Genomic DNA, 22,748 nt, shown 5'->3' on the forward strand with positions numbered 1-22,748 from the left:
TATACCTAGGTTTCTCTTACAGGCCTAAAACATCACATCAAGACTGACATTTGAAATTTTTTTGGAGACGACTGGACTTTGAGAAATTCAGGTTAGTTGAGGACAAATTTTGTGGTCTTACCTTTTAATCGAGCTAGTCAATTAGCGATGAGGTCGAGACCTGGTAGAATTAAGCTGTGTTGTGTTTTAGAACAGAAAAAATATGCCAAATCACAAGAATCTTCAAAAAGTCTAACAAGTAAGAACTGATAGAGGTACTGCATTTATTATTTCATTTCAATAATGATTTTTATTGATTTTTTTTGTAGTTTATTCACAAATAATAACCTTTAAATTATTTTTCTAGACATATTTTTTATTGTTACAAAATTGAAATATTGAAAACACTCAAATATTAAAATTACATTTCAAAATTGTATGTCAGTTACCTCGAAAATGGTATCTAATTTACCATTTTGACAAGGGAATATACAGGAAAATATCTAAAAGTAGTTGTCAATTATGACAATTACTTTTAGCAAAATTTTACAATTTTGAAAATATAAAAAACTGAAAAATTAAAAAATTTCGAAACTTGTTTTCAATTTCTCAGTTTGATGAACAAGAAAAATTACTTAGTTACTCTTGTGGGTGTAAGAAGTGAGGTTGATTTTCTCTTTCCATCGAGTCCTTCCCTTCCAACTTTATTTCCATTCTTTTCTATTATTTGTTTGTAGTTTCTCCCTTCTATTCTTAGTCCTTTTGTTTATAAAGTTCATCCAGATCTTCCTGAGGCTGATTTTCTTTTTTTTTTCATCGAGTCCACCTCTTCCAGCATTTTTTCCATTCCTTTTTGTCTTTTGTTTGTGGTAGTATCTCATGTAGTTTCTTCCCTCTGTTCTTAGTCACTATGTTTATTACTTCATCCAGGTCTTTCTGTGCTCTTGGCTTCTAGTATACTTTTCTTATCATACTTGTGAAGTGAAGTTGATTTTCTTTTTCATTTCATCGAGTCCACCTCCTCCAACATTATTTCCATTCCTTTCTGTTCTTTGTTTGTAGTTTCTCCCTTCTATTCTTAGTCCTTTTGTTTATAAAGTTCATCCAGATCTTCCTGAGGTTGATTTTCTTTTTTTTTTCATCGAGTCCACCTCTTCCAGCATTTTTTCCATTCCTTTTTGTCTTTTGTTTGTGGTAGTATCTCATGTAGTTTCTTCCCTCTGTTCTTAGTCACTATGTTTATTACTTCATCCAGGTCTTTCTGTGCTCTTGGCTTCTAGTATACTTTTCTTATCATACTTGTGAAGTGAAGTTGATTTTCTTTTTCATTTCATCGAGTCCACCTCCTCCAACATTATTTCCATTCCTTTCTGTTCTTTGTTTGTAGTTTCTCCCTTCTATTCTTAGTCCTTTTGTTTATAAAGTTCATCCAGATCTTCCTGAGGTTGATTTTCTTTTTTTTTTCATCGAGTCCACCTCTTCCAGCATTTTTTCCATTCCTTTTTGTCTTTTGTTTGTGGTAGTATCTCATGTAGTTTCTTCCCTCTGTTCTTAGTCACTATGTTTATTACTTCATCCAGGTCTTTCTGTGCTCTTGGCTTCTAGTATACTTTTCTTATCATACTTGTGAAGTGAAGTTGATTTTCTTTTTCATTTCATCGAGTCCACCTCCTCCAACATTATTTCCATTCCTTTCTGTTCTTTGTTTGTAGTTTCTCCCTTCTATTCTTAGTCCTTTTGTTTATAAAGTTCATCCAGATCTTCCTGAGGTTGATTTTCTTTTTTTTTTCATCGAGTCCACCTCTTCCAGCATTTTTTCCATTCCTTTTTGTCTTTTGTTTGTGGTAGTATCTCATGTAGTTTCTTCCCTCTGTTCTTAGTCACTATGTTTATTACTTCATCCAGGTCTTTCTGTGCTCTTGGCTTCTAGTATACTTTTCTTATCATACTTGTGAAGTGAAGTTGATTTTCTTTTTCATTTCATCGAGTCCACCTCCTCCAACATTATTTCCATTCCTTTCTGTTCTTTGTTTGTAGTTTCTCCCTTCTATTCTTAGTCCTTTTGTTTATAAAGTTCATCCAGATCTTCCTGAGGCTGATTTTCTTTTTTTTTATCAAGTCCACCTCTTCCAGCGTTCTTTCCATTCCTTTTTGTCCTTTGTTTGTGGTAGTATCTCATGTAGTTTCTTCCCTCTGTTCTTAGTCACTATGTTTATTACTTCATCCAGGTCTTTCTGTGCTCTTGGCTTCTAGTATACTTTTATTATCATACTTGTGAAGTGAAGTTGATTTTCTTTTTTATTTCATCGAGTCCACCTCCTCCAACATTATTTCTATTCCTTTCTGTTCTTTGTTTGTAGTTTTTTCCCTCTATTCTTAGTCATTTTGTTTACAAAGTTCATCCCAACCTTCTTCTATGTATTGTTCCGTAGGTGTTGTATATAATATTTGCCTATATATTTCATGTTTGTTATGGTCTAATCTAGTCTTGTTGTTTGTATCTTTTCCCTGTGTCTTTCGGTAGTACAAAAAAAATTCTGGCTGTTAAATCCACACTTATTTAACAAAATGAATCTGGTTTTGCTGTACCCCACTGTGGGGTTTGTTTGTTTTTATTAAGACCGAAACCCACTAATAACACTCCACGCCACCCCACGCCCCTTCTAGAATATGTGTGTATAAGTTTTTCCATTTAATTCAATACACAAGAGGATTTCGAATCTTTCCGCGTGGGATGGCGTGGCGTACACACTCAGCCCACCATACGCCAACCCTGGGACGATTAAAAAGTCTCAGATGTATTGAATTGAATGGAAAAACATATATTCGACTCGTGGTGTGGCGTGTTACTGGTGAGTTTCGGCCTTTAACCACTAAAAATTGACCTACGAATAATTGAATTATCATATTTAGTGGAACAGTAGATGTTAGTATAAATTTATAACATTTTTCAGATTCATTGTTTGACTGGAAGCTCCAATAATCAAACAATTTTCTATAGATATTGAATTTAGATTTCCTAAAATTTTATTGTACGCTTTCTAGATTAATTCCTTCGAAGCGGTTCAGTTCCAATACCCTGTATTCATCATATACCTTCATTAGCTTCTAGTTGGGCTTCCCGCAATAGATCTTCCTTGGTATCCGGAAAATCTCTTGCTTCTATTTTCGGCAAACACCCAAATATATTTTCTGTTATTTATGGTCTCAATAATGGAAAGCTATTGCTTAGCAACCTCTATTTTTTGTCATATTTCCTCGAATAATAATAAATTTAATTTATTTTGTACTAGAATTGATTTTTTTCCAATTCAAATCTCTTGAAATTAATTTTATAATTGTAGTGCATGACGAATCTCTTTATTTTATATATTTTAGTAGTATGTGTTTTTGTTTCCTTGGAACGGTTCATCTTCTTTCCATTAATATACTTTGCAGATTATCCGGTAACAATTTGAATCCTTTTCTGTCATCCACAGACACCTACATGTTGTTTGTTACCGGATAATAAGGATAATCTGCAAGGGATAGCACAACAACATGTAGGTATCAAAAACTTTGAAATGGTTCAATGTTGCATTATCCTCTTTCCATCAATGAACATTTGTGCTATCCCTTGTAGATTATCTTTATTATCCGGTAACAATTGTGATCCTTTCTATCTTCAGAGAACACCTACAATAATTATTTATCCTTTATTTTCATATTCTTCAAGAATGATGTAATCGGCTTCCTCTAGTTCCTTCATTTTTTTTTATTTTGTCACATTTCATTGTTATTCTTATCATTTTTTACATTTTAGTATTTGTGACTTGAATACTTGCTGCAAAATCTGCATTTTGGTCGGTGGTTTTCGAATTCAAATATCTTAAAATTACTTTTATAAATCTCCACAATAATTATCTTCAAAGATACTTGTTCAGGTCCCTTCGTTTTTTTTTAAATTCTATTGTTTCATTATTAATCTTGTCATTTTTCAAATTTTAGTACTTTTGGCATTTTTTAGAAAACAGGAAATTCATTAACGTCATAGTTTTTTTAAATCTCATTTTAATTGGATCATTCTTTTATTTTTAGTGAAAATATTTGATTTCCCAAAATATTGTTATTACAAATCTAATTTATTTTGTAGTAGAATTTTTAGTTTATTTTTTTTACTAAAGATACTTTTATTTGATTATATTACCTGACTCTATTTACCAAAATTGGCTCTTTCTGTATTGATTTTTTGAATATTTGGTACAATATGTTTTAAAACATTTCAAATGTAGTAAAACTATATTTCTTTTACATTTTCTTGACACCTTGAAATGACACTATTTGATGCAAAAAAATTGCAGTACTTCTATGAAATTTCTTACCTCTTCTAACATCATCAATTTCTCTTAAGTTGTATTTATTTTTGTTAATACTACATCAGTATTTTACATAGAATGAAAAATTCATAGTGAATATTTTTTTATAAATTAGTATTTAATATGTAATAAATAAATTAATAAAAAGTGTTAATTATAAAAATAGACAATTTTTTATAAACGAACTATCGCTTTCAACATATTGTTTTGGTTATTAAAATTTGTGTAAAAACAATTTATTCGCAAATATTCTAATAAATTAATATCAATTTGTACTTCTAAGTGCCTAGAGATTATAGTGTCAATGATATCGAAATATAATTAAACAATCTTTATACCGTTTTTGGAAAATATCAATGCGTTATTTCATTTATATAGTTATATATTTATTTATGACACAAAAAAACGTTACCTATGCCGAAATGAAGTTATAATACACAATACTTAGGGGTTCAATGATATAGTATATTTCAGAAAAATTAACCGATTGATACAATGAGGGCTGTTGAAGTTGATTTTACCACTAAAAGCGTTGGATTAGAATCAGTAACGTCACGTCAAATGTTTTTTTAGTGTTTTTACTGCGATGATAAAAGTAAAAACAGAAATTTATTAAAAACGATATATAAAGTTTTCGGAAAGATTTAATTTTCATTTTAAGACATAATTGATTTGTGTGTTCTGCTGCTGAAGGAAATCAGAAAGGAATCTAAACTCTTGGACTATAAAATCTAAATTAGCAATTTTTCACAGAAATAAAAACTGAGGAATTCAACTATCATTTACATTTAGTACATTATTTTGTGTTATAAATACAATAGAAGATTGCGAAGCCTCTACTTCTTGGCAAATTAGAACATTATCAAAAGTTTTCATTAGTAAAAATGTTTTGTATTAATAAATTTTTTTTTAATAAAATAATTCATTAATCAATATTTTTCTCTTAAAAGCACAGTCTTTAAAATACTAGAGGATTTTAATTAACAAGAATTAACTTTCATGACAATTTTTCTATAAGCAGTGATAATAATTTGTTTTAAGTAATTTTAAACTTAATACTTGAATTATTTTATGATCTAAACATTACTTTCAGAATAAATGTAGCTTTCAGATTTTTTTATTAATTTTTGTATACAAAAATCATTTTTGTCCCTTTTCCATACGCTATTGTCTCATAATTGATTTTTTCCCAATTTTATGTTCAAAAATGTGTATACCATGTGTCATACATTATCATTTTTTAATCGAATTTGTATAAAAAGTAAAAAAAAAGTTTCTACTCTTACATTTGAAAAGTTCCTACTTTTTAACAAAAACATCACAATAGAAAAAAAACACTGAAAAATGAAAGTTGCACGTTGTCTTACAAAATCTGATATGAAATTATTCATATTTTACAATTAACTACAGAAAAATAAATGTAATTAAACTTTACAATTTTCTTACGAGTTTTATTGTTGTTTACATGCCCGTTTTCGTTAATTATTTATAGAGATTATATAGATGATGGTCCTTTCTAGAACACGTGACTTTGACAAGCCTGCCATTTTGCCTGGATGGTAAAATATTTATTTTTTCTTTTATAAACGAACGTATCTTGTGTTTTTATTGTGACTTTTGCGTTTTTTGCATTGTTCGTTCACACTATTTCGACAAAATGATTCACTAACTGAAAATTGCTCTTGATCTATAGAATCTGAATCGAAATTATCAATATTTTACAATTAACCACAGAAAAATATATTCAATTGAACTTTGTATTATAATTTTTTGACTAGTTCTTTTGTTGTGTTATAATTTCATAATAAAAATTTCATCTATCACTTTGTTTCCATGCCTGTTTTCGTTAACCATTTGTAGAGGTTATATTGAATGAATAGATGATGGACTATTCTAAAACACGTGACTTTGACAGGCGGCCATTGTGTCTGGGTGACAGAATATTCTCCATTTGTTAAAGAGGTGTCCGCTGTCTTTGATGTCAATTGTCATGTATATTGTGTTATCTGTTAACAGTCTTGTCTTATATGTCATTTGTCGTTCTCGGCATCTGTCAACTGTTCTGTGATGTTGTGAAGTATAGAGGTAACGATAACCATCTCAGTATATCAATAAGTGTCCATGAAACCAAGGTTTATAAAAAAAGCGTGTTAATATCAATATCAACGTTTTATGAAGAAGTTTTAAGGTTATAATTACCAAATTATTTTTGACTACGTAAGTAGCTGAAATTTTAAATACTATACATTTTTCAATTACATAAGTCAAGTAAAATAGTAAATTATTCAACCTTCACTTTGTTTATAACTTCTAAATTCATATCATTTCCACTTGCTACCCAATCGCTATTTAGAGGTGGACACTTTTTCAGCTTTCCCCTATTCAAGACGGCTCTCCTCACCTTTATATTCTATTTGTGATGTCCTCGTGTATGCTGAGTTGTCTTTGATCCACTGTACGTCATCATAAACAGCGCAACTCGGTTTAAAGTGTAAAGATACTGTACCGAGATACGTAATTTTAGGTACGGCAAAATCAATTGTCATGTGTCACGTCAACACCGGCTAATGTATAACATTAGGTAACTACGAAATGTATATCGTAGTTTTATTATAAAATATGTGTAATGTAGTACCTTATATTAAGATAAGTGTGTATAGTTAATTCAATAATAATAAGTCAATAAAAATAGGTTTGTTATTATAAAGATGTAAGTATTTAATATTCATAAATTGACTACATGTAATTGAAATGGTTGAAATAATTATTATAGTAGCCCATGTTTAAAAATTAGAAGAAGAATTTGAAACTTCTGACTTTATTAATTCATGGCGTTTATGCCCATAGTGCTAGTTAAATTACTTATTTTATATATCGTTGTAAACTTGAACAATGCATACTTTATCAGAGGTACGTACCAAAAACTTTCTAATATATTTTTAAAATTGACTAATTTTAGAAACATATGATGATGTTCTACCCGATTTACTTGAAAAATCTGTATCTAAACGAAAGATAAAAGATGATATTGTTGATTATAGTCTCGATCCAATTTCAAATCAAAATTATTTAGTTAAAAATGACGTGAAAAAAGATACTAATTCAAAAATTGGTGATATGAAAAATCATAAAGGTGAGCATTTTAAATGAATTTATCCATAAAACTTTTTTGAAGTTTTTAAAAATTCTATCAGATAATATATTACATTATAGTCAAATCAGCGAACCAACATCATCGCAAAAAATATTTTTCTGCTATTTTTGTGTATTTTGGGATTATTGGATTTGCTCTATGAGTGTCTAATGAAATGTTTGGATATTGCTGGAAAAGTCTAGTAAAATAGTTGAATGTGTGAAAAATATGATGATTATCTTTACTTTTCTCTAGGAAAAATTTTTTAGTAACTTGACATTTTTTATGTGTTTACCTGAGGCAAATATGTAACAAAATTGTAACAAAGTCATATTATCTAAGACCATCTGTGCGACTATCGTATAAGGTTCAAAGAAGTTGAGAATTTTTTTTTTCAAAACAGGAACAAATAAAATGGCAAATATGTGCAAAACAAATATAGATAACATCACACTTTTCAAGCAAGAAGAGTTAGTTGTGGCAACAAAGAGACTTAAACTAAAGAATGCACCAAGATCTTATCATATACCATCTAAAATTTTACAAAGCATAGTCCGAAATGCTTGAATATGATTAATGAGCACCCACAGATATGGAAAACTGGTTCTACTGAAGAAACCTAGGACACCTGAGCAGAATAAACCAAGTTTTAGGCCAATTTGCCTATTAAATTGCATGGGAAAACTGCTTGAACATCTGCCAGAAGCACAGTTGCTGAGGAGTATTGTGAATAGTGGTGGACTGTCAAGTAATCAGTTTGGATTTGTAGAGGAAAAGTGAACCATCGACGCTCTCAAAAAAATAATGGATAAAGAGAAAGGAATCCAAAAGGTTGTCTGAATAATTTCTAACCTCAACCTGAAGATGTCGGTAAAGTATTGTACGACTCTAATGTCATTTATTTGGAACCCGAACCATTCAAGGCTTTCAGCGTTTATCGCCCAATATTTGTACGTTTTTGGACTATTCGGTTACGTTTTGCTCTTGATCTTTCTTCAAAATGAGAGACTAACATCTTCAGAAGCTGCGATCAGCTCACTAACAGTCCAAGTGATCTCAGCTTCTGAAGATTCTGTTCTCATGTTGGCGAAAACGTTTAGAGGAAAGCACAAGTAAACAGTGTAAAAAAAATTGTTTTTTTCTTCTTCTTTCTTCGGTTATCTAATATAATTTTAGGTAGAACGAAAAAGTCTATAGGAAAAACGACACAAAAAAGAACGACGAAGCTTCCGGCGAAAAATACCGAAACGATTTGGGAATCGTGGACACCGTGGTCAACTTGTAGTGTAACTTGCGGTAAAGGTCGCAATATACGTTGGCGACATTGTAGAAAGAATTGTAGAGATGTTGAAACCGAAATGGAAGAAAAAGCGTGCCAAATGCCCGCCTGTCCTCAAAAGTTATTCGGTTTGATCAAGTTGGAATAATAAGATTTGATTATATTTCATGGAAATATATTGAAAATCACTTTTATCAAATACAGTTTCAAGATAAAAATGTTATTTTATTATTGTTAAACTACAAATTTGTGAAATGAAGTATCGTTTCAATTTTTTAAATCGTAATCGGGGACTTCTTCAACTACACAATCAATATTTGACTTGTGTACGGTAACAGACGCGTCCCAATGTTCCCAAGTCTTTATTTCTTCATACAATTTGGTTCCAGGGCTCATTGTTGGTGAACATTGGCAATGAGCTAGTAATTTGTAATCCGATGCTATGGATCCTTTTTTTACCCCGGTTTCAATGAGCTCTTGTGCTTTTTTCAAAGCAGCCTTTGGAGGTAAGTGATCTATGAAACATCCTACAAAAGCTATACCTATAGATCTAAAACAAAAATATTATCAACGATTTTGCTTTGGGAGCATCCTATCAAGTGTTAACACAATTAGTAATGGGAGATCTCGTAGAAACCGTCTCAACTATCAAATATAGAAGCTCCGAGGTCAGTACGGGCAAAGGAGGCAAAAGATAAATAGCCTACGAGTGACAAATCTGTATATCCGTAACTGAAGAAATGTGAAATAAAAGTTTATTGCATTCATATAAATTAAATCATGCGCAAATAAAGATAGCCAGCACTCTTATTTACCTACGAACCTAAAACTCATAGAGAGAAAAATCGATGAATAATACGAAGGTGGCATAAGTCAAAATTTCGAAAAAGAATATACTGTAACTATTCAAATTGAGCCAAATTCGGTTAATGCATTTACAGCAACGTTTCTCAACGGAGAGTCAGTCCGGCTAAGCAAATCAATATGTTGACAAAGAGTTCCAGTACACGCAGTTACTCCGATTAACCGTATCGTACCGTTCAGCTTGAAAGTTACTTCATCCTATCACCAAATGGAGTGCTAGAACTGCGGATCATCCTGACTGCATCCGAGGTACCACTCGTAAAATTCTAATCCTCGTGAAATGCCCGAAGGAGACGCGGACAGTAAACTCGATAGCGCATGCGTTTCAGTTATTACAGATACCGGTTGAGCAGAATGCGGCGCGTCGACAACAGAGCCCGTTCTTAAGAATTTATGATCTTCCACAATGCTGAACGATTTGGTTTTTGGGAGTTTGGAAATTGTTGTTGAAATTTGTTTCGTAATCCGCATTCATACGCAGATATGCTGTAACAAAAAAAAACTAATTGTTGAAGCGCGAACTTGTATGGGTTGCTTATTCTGGAAACACGTCTACTCGACGAGCGCGCGTCGCTCAGACGCAACTGTCTGAAGCACGAACTTGCTTTGTTTTAATCTTTTTCGACAGCGTTGCCATACTTAGGAGCGTTGCTGGATTTATGCCGATTTTTCGAGAGTGTTGCCTGACTTATGCCGACCTCTATATTAAGCGTAGTCATTGCTAATCTTAAATTTGTTCCTATTCGCCGATGAGTAAGTAAAAAGGAAAAAAGAACAACTTTTGAAGCCTAATCATACATTTGATTAAGTTTAAATCAAGTTTTTGGTTGATTGGTAGAGTATCAATTGAACGTATGACAAATATATGGTATGTATTATGAAAAATTGTAGTTATATTTTATTTACTTGCAATTGTAACCTCTGGTGTGAGCTCCGATAACTCCCCAGCCTCTACCTTCGTAGGCTAATCCGTCGGAACCTATAAGAAAATTATAACTCGTGTCTTTCCATTTCCTGCTTTCTATATGGAAACTTTGAATCAGTCGGATTAATAAAGTGTTCTCAGCTTGACTGAACCCTTCTTCAGTTGCCGTATGTGCTAGAATTATAAAATAATTTATTAAAAGACTGAGATTGACATCGGTCAACATCTAAATATCCACTATGTCAATGAAATATTTGGTTGTATGTCAAGAAAAATTACATTGCTAACATTGGCAGCTATATTGCATCGGTCTTCGATGTTTATTATCAAAATCAAGTATTTAGGCATTCTAAGAAAATAGCTGAGTTACGTCGAAATGGCGGCCGTGGGGCAAACAATCAATTTTGTTCTATGGTGTCAAGAGAATTCCACACATACGTTTTCGATCTGAAATTGAGTATTTCCGAAGTTTTTTTTAGTCATTCTTCAAGTGAGCTTTTCAATGTCGTATTCAAGTTTATCAAACACGAGTGAGAACTTTTTTAGGGTGCAAAGTGATAACCCAGTAGCAGTTGGAAGGTACAAGGACAAACTGAAGCTTTAGGTCCTTTTCATTAGATGAAAAGAGTGGTACTCAGAATTAAATTCGGGTTACAATATATTTGTTTTTCAGACTATCTTTACCGCTTACCAGTAGTACCTACATAGTCGAAAAAAGCTGATAAAGCGACGTTTCCGGAAATAATGCCTAAAATCCAACAAATAACTTCATAAACCTCACAAAAGCTGTAGATGCATTTGTTTACCCCACGGCGGCCATCTTAAAATGGCCATCAGCTGATTTTGACAATTTGTTAGATCGGTCATTGTGTCAGAATTTCTTGTAGCGTTTCTCATTAACTTTTTTAATAATTATATCACGTGATTTGAACTTTATTACCATCTAATTTCAATGTAGTCATTCAAATAGTTTTCTAGTAATGATTTTGATTATACCTATTATCACATATGGAACTGGCTTCTTCAGGTATTCTTTTTCCCCTAGCGCTGGCTGGGCCAACCAATTGGTCCTATCTACTATGAAAGTGCCTATATATGATTCGTTATAGGGAACTGAAATTTTTTTATCTTTATACGCGGAACTACTATTAGTTATTATCACCGGTCCGTTGATGTAAGTAACGTCGCCCACGTGGACTTTCTTTGATTTGTAAATATTGACGTTGTCATATTTGGGATCAACTTTATTATCTTGTATAATAACAGATTTGCATCCATCCTAAAAATGACAAATTCAGGATTTTTGTTTTCAATATATCGATACATTTGATAATGTTGAGCAATATATGTTGTTTTTGAACCCACACGTTCTTTGTAATTAGTTTCTCTAGTACTGTAAGACTTTGGTAGACCCATAGAATGACCTATATAAAAAACGTTTGCTGCAAATGAACATCTGCCAGGGTATAAATTGTGAGATGTAATTCGATAGGGGATTGATCTTTTAGATTGACCAATGTATTTTTTTTACAATTTAAACAAGGTATTTCATAAACTATGTTGGTAAATTTTAGTAATTGGTATTCAATCTTTGATTTTAAGGAAAATAGAATGAATAATAAGGTGCTGTTTGTTAGTAACTTTGATATTATTATGTTGAAAGATTCTTAACTACAATTAGAGCAACAGAAAATTGTGAGACATTCTGTAGCCGCAGATGAGACTTGAATGGATCACCTGAATCTAAAAAAAATATTGAGTATGCTTGTTAAATCCAAACTTATATAATTATTCGAGTATTTAACCAACTTTCCTCCTCATTTATGTATCTATATTTCCACAATATACTTTTTATAATTTAAATAATTATGACCAAGACTAATTGTACAGAAACTTGCACCAAAATTTTGATTTTTACAATTTTTATTGACCATTTTGTGATTAAATTTTATACTTAACGAATACCTATTAATTATTATATTTTCTAAAACTTCTTACGTCATTAATTGCCACTATACTGTTATGAAACACTAAGCCTGAATCAATGGCACTGCTTGTTGATTCTGTTAATACAGAATTATTTGAATCTGAGTACACGGAACAACTATCACTAATCGTACATGTATCTAACCACTTTTGACACTTTTCTGAGATATCCTCCCCATTATTCGTTTCGTTTTCTTTCAAGTTATTACAATTTTTATTTGGGATATCTGAAATTTTATTTATGGGCGTAACCATGTTCGCGGTTTGCTATGTTTTTATCAAATGATTCATGATATTTATTATCTTTTGGATTAATGACGACCGGAATACTGAATCTAAAATGCGATAAAATTATATTTATTTTGGTTTTCGCAACATTAGTGCAAACTAAATTTCGAACATCTTGTTCGTTGATGAATTTTTCAAGGTTTTCCACCTTTTTTCTATATCTATAAATTCAATATTAATTGTTCGCAGTACAGAAACTGAACATCAAGACGATAAAAAACTTTTCATTACTATATATATCAGAACTCTCCCAAAAACTATCAAATTATTTCATTAAATATGTTATCTTGTAATAATTGTACGCTGTTTACATAAGACAGACATCTGAGTACTTAGAAAGTAGATCAAACAGTCATTAATACGATAGAACTCACCCCTCACCAGTTATATTTATGGTAATTAAAAGTCTTTAGTGTTCAATTTTGTTTTTATAGTGATTCTGAGAAACTCGGTCACAACGCAAGTTTCCATAGCTCCTAATCTTCACTTTTTTTTGAGTTTTGGAAATTGGTGGTAATGTAGCTGCTCCAACAGATCCAGCGGAATTCGAAACAAAAAAGTTTGGGAACCTGGAATTTTAGGAACGAATAGGGGAAAAGAAACTTCGGTTGAATAATAATTTAAAAGAATTTATTTTTGCAGTATCGCCTCAAAATACTGATATTTATACAATTTGAATACTTAAATTTCTATATTTTACAATCTAAGAAACATCTATTTATATTTTCTGTACACATTTTCTAAAATTATCAGAAAAATAAAATATGTATATATATATAAATATTTGAAAACAAAAATTTATTGGTTTAGAGTGTTTAAACATCTAAAAACAATTTCCACGACGTTCAATGTTTATTTTTTTTCCACAAAACAAGATTATAAATGATGATTAAGATGATACAAATAAAATTTATTCGCTCATGAACATGGCACTGCTGCTGATATACGTTCAACTCTATTGAGAAATTAATTTGCAAATAAATAATTGTGCAATAATCTTGGGCGAGGCATGTATTTTCAAAAAAACAGCTCATTTATCAAAATTTTTGAATTGTATCATCTGTAGTAAGTTATGGTAGAAACTCTACATAAAAATGAAGGGATTGTTCGGGATAAGTTCATGAGGAAAACTTTTAAAATAAACAAAAAAGAACAATTAAAATTATTTAGTCAATTTAAAACTGGTTTGGGTACAAACTAATTTTCAAAACACCTTTTATACAGTTGACAGTTTCCATTGCTTCATCTTTTATCTCATTCAAAACGCGATCGCTCATTATTCTCATTATTCTTTTATAGCGATCAATTTAAAACATCCACAACAATTTTTCGGTATCCATTAAAATTTCTGTGGATATTTCTCCCCTCGGTAAATACTGTCCATTTCCTACTGTTTTATTTGTATAAAAAATGATGCAATAATGTCCATACTGGTCCCTTGAAGTACTACTGATCGATCTATTTTATTATCCGAGTCTGAAACAAAAATTTTGCTAGTAATTTTATAGTCATATAATTTTTTTCTGAGAAAACAACAAAACATGGTATTTTTTTATTATAAAGATTAATAAGCAATTATTTTCTAGCTAATATGGAAATTCTCATATTCGCTTTTAACTAACCCTCATAATGTATATATATATCATAAGTGGATAACCTCAACGTTCCCATAATTTCGACATCGAGGTCCCTGTATCATCAACTACGTTCCTTGATGCTCTATTTTGGAAACTTTGTATCACCGATTCCGAATTTCTGAAGTAAATTTTTAAGATTTGCAGACGTTGTTTGTTCGTGTACTTCACCATGATGAAAAGGTTATGTTTACTGAATAAACTGACAGTGACAGTTCGATTTTAAGTGAAAAGGTGCGTTTGTTTGTCTCGAACCTGTTTTACTCATGTTCTTATTCAGTACTGTTTTCTTAAGTAACTTCTTTCAGGTATTCAGCAATAAAATCATTTTTAATACGTTTGATTTCTTCATATTTTAGTTGTCGTATAATTTTTTTGAAAAACTTACCTAATTTACAAATGTGTAACAATAATTTCGTCATCAATATCGTCTTTTTCGTCATCGGTTTCTTCTGGTTCTTGTGGAAGAATCTCTTTGTTTCTAGCTGCTTCAGCTGCTTTCTTTTCTTTCTCCTTCTGTCGACGAATCTTGTGTAGATGGTGGATTTCGACAATGACGTACAATAAGAATCCAGACACGAGAATGGTAAGTTGAACGTAAAGCTTCATTCTTGCGCAGATGTGCGTTGAGTAAGCATATGCTATAACAAAACCTACACTCTCCCATAGACGGTAATTGGAAAACGCTGCTTCCTTGTTACGACGGAAAAGAGTACCATACAGACCTGAAAATAAAAGAAATTAAGACTTAGGAATATTGTTTTATGGTATATGGAGATTTCGGGAATGGCTCCGATATAAGAAAATTTTTTCTCTGCTTTGATTGGTGTATAGAAACTGTTTATAAATGCAACTTTTTACAATATTGGAATATTCCTTGGAATTGTTCTTTGTTAGGTTAGGTTAAATGTTGTTAAATTTGATTACCTTTTCTTCTGTAATTGAGAATAATTAAAATCATTGTTATATTTATTATTTCCTGTAAATTTCGTAATACTACTCTGATTCATTAAAGAATAATTGGAAATTTACGTTAATACATCTTGAAATACAAGTAAGAATGTTGTTTGATTCATATACGAGGGTTGTTAACTATGTATTGAAACATTAATATGAAATACATATTAAGATGATATTACTGAAGAAAATGAAAAGTTTAAAGAAGAAATTGGAGAAATATTTAAGGAAATTAAAAAGGCGATGAATACATTAAGAAACAGTTGTGTAAGAAAATTATAAAACTAATAAAAAGAATAGAAAAGTAATTAGAAAAAATTAATAACAATCAGAAACCACTTATTGAAGAAAATAAGGAAATAGATTAGCAAAAACGGGACAAAATTAAACAGGAGATATATTTTAGCAACAATTAAAAGAAAAGTCAAATTAATTCTATTTTTATACATACCTAACCATACTTTTCAACATTAATTATCAAATTCCAAAATTCAATATACCAAAATGAAGAATTATCAATTAAAATAATTTAATGTACGTGGGTATAATTTAATGTACGTGGGTTGTTCATAAAATAGGGTTACCAAGAAGCTACGGATGCTAGAAACGGTGTTAGACACAATTTTGCGAGATTTAACATGTAGCTTGGCCCCCTTTCTCCCAATTCCCGCCCCAGCGAGTTATCTACAACGTTTATTTGTCTTGGAATCAGAAAAAGATGAATTCAAAGAAGGACGTACAGATTTCCATGACGAACGACGTTCTAGCCGGCGAAGTGATTGCGAAAATAAAATAATTAATGCTGAAAGATCAGTCCGGGATCATAGCGAGATGATTTTTGCAGGGACAAAATTTCGAGAGATATCCCAAGGTTTGTGCAAAGGATCCGAAAATGAAACGGCAACGATACCTTGGGTTTCATTGATTTTAACGGCGGTTATGTCGAAAAATCTAAGTTTTCCAAACATACCTAAGCCAATAAACATGCTTTTCATTGTGAACATTATTTGGGTACCTTATTTTACGGATAAGCCTCGTACATTGAATTTATAAATTAAAAATTCTTATGTATTTGAAAAAAATTTTAAAATTCTCTATATGATGTTTTATACTGTTTTAATAAGATGGTTTGTTATATGTTTTAATGGATTTACGACTCGTTGATCTATTTTCTAAATATTTAGTTGTCTGTCCTATATAATAAAGCAAAATTTAGTTCACATCTTTGGCCATGGCCATTGATTGAGTCTTCTATAATAAACTGTTGACAAATTCCATTTATTTCCGTTGAAAAGTTTTCGCGTGATTAATTAACATCCAAATTTGATCAATTAAAATATCATACGAAGTTTGTATTACCACCACGAGATGGCATTCGAAGTAATAATTGACGTGTGGGTTATACAAGATGTATTTGTACCGAATTTTTATTTCGTTCAGCTTCAAATCTTATTGAATAATCGATTAAAAGCAATTACTTTAATATGATTAAAGTTTCAACGAAATAATTATGATATAAGTTATGCTTTTAGTCTATTTTTTTCCACATAACTTTCGTAAAATAGTGTAATAGGAATTCCCATCGTGACTATTTTGTAAAAGACATTAATATTTCAAAACAAATTAGGATTGTTTAGTTTCACTTAATTACCCGATGATTAATTGTTTGTAAACAAAAGACAAAGAAACGTAATTGTGATTATTTTCACCTTTTAGCTTTAACGATTAACATAATTATTCCAAATCTTGTTATTAATATGAAAATTATCATACTAATTTAACATTGTTCTATTGGATGTAAATATATATTTAACCGCACGTGCAACACGACATTACTTACTGATCAGTTTTCAGAAATAAATTTGAACCCGTTCCGAATAAATTCTGGATATATTCTGAACGTTTCAATATTGTTCAGAACCTTTTATGAACGTCTAATTTGACATTCAAGCTATCTAGGAGAATAAGATGTGTATAATAATCACCTTACCGAATAATTGAGTCATTTTTAATTACAAATACGTAGAAAAACAAATACGTGATGAATATCAGAAAAATGGCACGTGCCAGGTTGAAAATCCTAACCTAGGTCCGAGGACACATCGGACGTAATCAAAAAACGTTCAGAATTAGTTATATTTGATCCACGAACATAGAAATATATACCGAAAGTACTTTATTCATACCACAAACGCGAATTTCAAACTGCGCATGAATCTGGTGACAGAATATGTTCAGTCAAGCCTGGCTCACTATAGAATGGACTTAGACTAGGCTTGGGACATTATTGGTTTGCCAAGTCCGGGTTTCCCAGCGTTGTTCCAAGCTAAGCTCCGTCGTTCAAGTCTGGAGGGTTTTACACGGGAAAGCTTATAGTTTTTCTTGGACAACTTTCTATTCGACACTGTTTTTGCACTATTTAAATGTTCGTGTACGATCCTTAGAATACTTATTTTGGAAATGCCGGACTGTGCTGCAATGATAGACACGTGTCATTGTAAACAGCCTCCATTTTGTAAAGCTTGTTGAGACTTGTCACTTGTCATTTACTATATGAAGCCGAGACCAAAATCATTCTCTGGAATTATCTTTCACATAAATCATATATTTTCTTTTCTATACTGTTTTTTTAAAAATCCGTATATACGCATTCAAAATTACAAAATAATCGAGAACTTTCTAATGTTGGAAAACCGGTTAAGGTTAGTTTAAACCGATAATGATCATTTGATAGTTACTATCCAAGTAAATTTTTATTAATTACACAATAATTATTTATTGATACATCTATTCACAGTTACGTAGAAATTTTTTTAGAAATGATTTAATATAGAAACATTTTATAGTCCGGTCAAATTAGCCTTAACTAAAAATTAATATGAATATACTGAACATCATTATAAATGATTGTTAAAAAGCCCCCCTCGTACCTAGAAAAAAATTTGTTGGCATTCAAATTGTATTTTGCTAAAACAAAAATTTCTAGATCAAATTATATTTAAAAATATTTCCTAATCCTTTTTTCCTACTATTTTTGAGACAAGAGGAACTGAAATCTACGAGGGTTGTCCATTTTTCAACATATTCGGTATTCACCATTACTTTTTAAGCGTTCCTCTAGCTTGGGGATGAGGTGATAATCGCTGGAGCCTAAATCCGGGCTGTACAACCTCTCTGGCGAGTTATCGAGAAGGAGTCCCCCTTTTCGGTCACAAAACACAGTCACCATAAACTTTCCTGTCAACTGTGTCAACTGTTTGAATTTCTTTAGTGTTTGTTGTTTCGAAAGTATAATGAAACATCCACGTTACATCTCCTGTAATTATAGAGAGTTGCCTATCCCGTAACATTGTTAAAACAATTTGCGACCACATTTAAGACGAAGTTTTAGGAATGCGTTCAACCAAAACTGACTCCGATCTTTCACTGTTGATATTCTAGACAATCGCATACCAAATCGACGGTCTTCTACTCGGTTTATCATCGTGAACTTCACACAACTCAAATCCTGCGCCATTTGTGGAAGTGGACGACATTTCGGTCAGTTCTCCATGAGAAAAAACTTCCTTGCTTGGAGAAATCGGTTTACTGAACTACAGCGTTCGATACTTTCGTTTGTAACGGAAGTATCAAGCACTTTGGGAATGATTCGAGGGTGGAGGGGCCGTTGTGCACGGGATTATTTTCGGATTTAACCTAGCACCAACGGAATTCGAATATTTCTGTCAATTAAACTCACCGTTAACTTGCGTTTGCCAAACGGCATCTCCAACGCCCCACAAACCAGCTGCCATGAAGAACTGATAAGGTGTATCGGGATGCGGCCTCCATAACAACATCCACGTTTGCAAACCGACGTGTACCAAAAATCCAAGACCCATAATGGGCGCTCTACCGATATATTTCATAATCGATCCAAATAGAAGACTGCAAATTGCGTTGACGCAACCGAAACATATCATGACGTAACCGACGGAAGGAATACCCAGAGCACAGGACACGTAAGCTTGCGTAAAATCTGCACCGATGAACGCTTGTTCCATACCGATCCATACCGTTATCGGAATGAGGAATTGCTGATATGGTTTTTTGAGTTGGTAAGCTGTCGCCGAAAGTAATTGGATTCCGGTGAGTTCAACTTGGCTAGCTCTGCGACCTTGTTTCTCGCCGTATCTGGAACAAAAAGTTAAATGTATTCGTACGTAAAAGTGGTTGTAAATAAAGCCAATAAAGACTAGTACCCATCAAACTACACTAGATTAAATGTTAAGGTTCTTGTAGGTACATTTTTAACAGTTATTTTCATAGAAGAAGAATTTTAGTTGGTGAAGACTGCATTTGTAAATCACAAACTACAGAAGTTGCTGCAGTTGAATCGAGTGCTGAAAATGAGTCCAAAATTTTGAACGCAACAATAGGAGTCAGCCCCTTATAATAAAACGGCTACCTGTATCGCCTTAATAGGTTTTCCAATAGGGACTTGACACTTTTGTATTTAGTTTGTGAACGCACCTTTCCTGTCAGTTTATTCAGTAGACATAACCTCTGCAAATCTTGAAAATTTACTACAGAAATTGGGCTCTGGAAAAGAAGCGCCAAGCAGATTAATTTCATCGCAAAATCTTCTTCAGTGACGAAGTCAATTCTGGCTCAGTGGGTTTGTCAATGAACTAAATATGAGGTTAAAATCCACATGTGTTTAATGAAAAACCACTTCATCCACAAAAGATAACTGTTTGGTGCAGTTTGCATCAACAATTTAGAGGTTTAATTAGATAAATAACCAAATTGTGGAGCCGTGCAACTTTTTTCAACAGTTAGTACTTATATCATTATAAATGCTATTCAGATTATTTTCTGATTGTTCAATACCTTGATGAGAAGACAAATTCGATGACTGGTACTTGGGATATAACCAATTAACTAATAGATTATTGAAAAAACATTTTCTAACCTATTTTATGTCAAAATGAAGAAGATTTCTTGGTGCCTTTTGATAAGTTTATGTTTCTAATTCGTTTTTATTTAAGTTAAGTTATTTAAGCTCGGAATATATTAGAGTTAGTACACTTTGGTGTTTAATGTTGCCACAATCCCACTACGAAAACGTTTATAATCTAGCTGGCAAAGACTTCGTTTCAATGTACATATATATATTTATTGATTGATTCAGTATCTAGGATTTTTGTCGCCCGGAGTTGGTAATCCTGATTACAGGCTTTGAAAACCCTTAATTTTAGTATACCAAATATATTTGATAATATTTACGATTAATTTTACAGATAAAAAAAAAACATTAAACAGGTTTAGATAGTAGTAGGTAAAGAAAAAGTTGTAGAAATATAAATCACAACTGTTTTTGTACCCGTATAATCAGCGATAAATTTAAAACGAAAGACATTGAATAAATTTTAGGATGGCGAATTTGAACGACCTCTAACTACAACACATTAAAACAAACCTTGTAAACTTGACACGGTTTTTGGAATGAAGTTCACCTATATAACTTGCGCCGGACCTGTTTGTGGTATTTATTAAGTAAAATAATACTGATTATCTACACATTCATTAGAATTCTCTCGTTAACATTGGAAAGCGCGAATTCAGCACTTCCTTGGCGCCACAAAAAAAAAGTATTCGTACAAGAACCACGCATTATATTAATTTTCTTTATTTATAACTGCCCTGAGCGTTGCAGTTGATAAACAAATTTTATATCGGGTCGTAACCATATAACTGTTCATTATCTGATGCCATTATATACGAGGTATGAACAAAAAATATATTGTTCAACTCGTATACTTCACGAAAAGCTCATAAAATGTTTAAATATGTCTCTGATGATAATTTAGATACTTTTAAGAATTTTTATAAATAATAATTGATAATAATAAGACGTGGAACCGTCTAGACGTCCTTTGACCTCAAGAGTACTTAAAATAGACAAGAAAGAATAGCCGTTTGGTCTACTGTGACGTTTGCGAAACAATTAGCGAAGAAAAATATCCGGAAATTAAACAACGACCTTCTTTTTTTATATTTTAACTCGCTACTATAGTTTTTAATAAGATAATTCATTCAAAGGGACTGAAAACTTTCTATAGGATATTTATGTAACTTTTTTCGGTTTTCTTTAATCATTTTTCCGAATGATGCTTAAAGAAATTCGAATTTTAACAGAATCATTGACTATTTTGACTGTTCAAAAACGTTTGTACTTAAACTGAAGTGTGACAACTCACATTGTCGTGTTGGAGAATGACACTTCTGGCCAACAAATTCTGGTGTACCATCCAGAATCGACCGTTCTACGTTGCTTTAATGGAACGGTGGCTGCAGGTCCGGTTATTTCAAAAAAACCGGCGATTATTTGCTCGGAACAACTTTTGTTTGATTTGGCTCGACTTGAAAGACCCATACAGTCAATTTTTGTTTAGTTTCGGGTTCATATATATAGATCTATGATCAGTCGCCTGTCACGATCTTATAGACGTGATTGAAGCACCGAAATTTAATTTTTTCATGATTCAATCTGGTACAACAGTCCGGTTATTTCAAAAAAACCGGCGATCATTTGCTTGGAACTACTTTTGTTTGATTTGGCTCGACTTGACAGACCCATACAGTCGATTTTTGTTTAGTTTCGGGTTCATATATATAGATCTATGATCAGTCGCCTGTCACGATCTTATAGACGTGATTGAAGCACCGAAATTTAATTTTTTCATGATTCAATCTGGTACAACAGTCCGGTTATTTCAAAAAAACCGGCGATCATTTGCTTGGAACTACTTTTGTTTGATTTGGCTCGACTTGACAGACCCATACAGTCGATTTTTGTTTAGTTTCGGGTTCATATATATAGATCTATGATCAGTCGCCTGTCACGATCTTATAGACGTGATTGAAGCACCGAAATTGAATTTTTTCATGATTCAATCTGGTACAACAGTCCGGTTATTTCAAAAAAACCGGCGATTATTTGCTCGGAACAACTTTTGTTTGATTTGGCTCGACTTGAAAGACCCATACAGTCAATTTTTGTTTAGTTTCGGGTTCATATATATAGATCTATGATCAGTCGCCTGTCACGATCTTATAGACGTGATTGAAGCACCGAAATTTAATTTTTTCATGATTCAATCTGGTACAACAGTCCGGTTATTTCAAAAAAACCGGCGATCATTTGCTTGGAACTACTTTTGTTTGATTTGGCTCGACTTGACAGACCCATACAGTCGATTTTTGTTTAGTTTCGGGTTCATATATATAGATCTATGATCAGTCGCCTGTCACGATCTTATAGACGTGATTGAAGCACCGAAATTTAATTTTTTCATGATTCAAT

At 32.0% G+C, this 22,748-nt stretch overlaps 4 protein-coding genes across 10 annotated transcripts in view; 2 read left to right on the forward strand and 2 right to left on the reverse strand.

Moving 5' to 3' along the window:
• Positions 1 to 5,771, forward strand: part of LOC130903491 (tyrosine-protein phosphatase non-receptor type 61F) — a 28,768-nt gene extending 22,997 nt beyond the window's left edge. The window contains exons 9-10 of one of the 2 annotated variants that reach the window (XM_057815614.1): positions 23 to 91; positions 191 to 5,771. In XM_057815614.1, coding sequence (XP_057671597.1) covers positions 23 to 47 — 25 coding nt within the window. In that variant the 3' untranslated portion in view covers positions 48 to 91; positions 191 to 5,771. Of the gene's footprint in view, positions 1 to 22 lie in introns of both variants that reach the window. The other variant, XM_057815613.1, reaches the window with a different exon arrangement.
• A 1,121-nt stretch (positions 5,772 to 6,892) lies between these two features.
• Positions 6,893 to 8,964, forward strand: LOC130890672 (adhesion G protein-coupled receptor B3-like). Its single transcript, XM_057794886.1, has 4 exons — positions 6,893 to 7,044; positions 7,108 to 7,244; positions 7,294 to 7,467; positions 8,644 to 8,964. The coding sequence occupies exons 2-4, from the start codon at positions 7,163 to 7,165 to the stop codon at positions 8,892 to 8,894; spliced, it is 507 nt and encodes a 168-aa protein (XP_057650869.1). The 5' UTR covers positions 6,893 to 7,044; positions 7,108 to 7,162; the 3' UTR covers positions 8,895 to 8,964.
• On the reverse strand, positions 8,900 to 12,852 carry LOC130890671 (peptidoglycan-recognition protein LE-like). The gene is made up of 4 exons (XM_057794885.1): positions 12,534 to 12,852; positions 11,532 to 11,814; positions 10,517 to 10,709; positions 8,900 to 9,296 (listed from the first exon to the last, which is right to left on the reverse strand). The coding sequence occupies exons 1-4, from the start codon at positions 12,774 to 12,776 to the stop codon at positions 9,014 to 9,016; spliced, it is 1,002 nt and encodes a 333-aa protein (XP_057650868.1). The 5' UTR covers positions 12,777 to 12,852; the 3' UTR covers positions 8,900 to 9,013.
• Positions 12,853 to 13,960: 1,108 nt separating this feature from the next.
• Positions 13,961 to 22,748, reverse strand: part of LOC130890673 (UNC93-like protein) — a 95,657-nt gene continuing 86,869 nt past the window's right edge. For all 6 annotated transcript variants that reach the window (XM_057794893.1, XM_057794889.1, XM_057794890.1 and 3 more), the window contains 3 exons: positions 19,140 to 19,573; positions 14,832 to 15,168; positions 13,961 to 14,285 (listed from right to left, as the gene is read on the reverse strand). In XM_057794893.1, the coding sequence (XP_057650876.1) occupies positions 14,837 to 15,168; positions 19,140 to 19,573 (766 nt within the window). In that variant the 3' untranslated portion in view covers positions 13,961 to 14,285; positions 14,832 to 14,836. The remainder of the gene's footprint in view (positions 14,286 to 14,831; positions 15,169 to 19,139; positions 19,574 to 22,748) is intronic.

The sequence above is a fragment of the Diorhabda carinulata genome, chromosome 2, assembly GCF_026250575.1.
Source record: "Diorhabda carinulata isolate Delta chromosome 2, icDioCari1.1, whole genome shotgun sequence".
NCBI classification, from domain to species: domain Eukaryota; kingdom Metazoa; phylum Arthropoda; class Insecta; order Coleoptera; family Chrysomelidae; genus Diorhabda; species Diorhabda carinulata.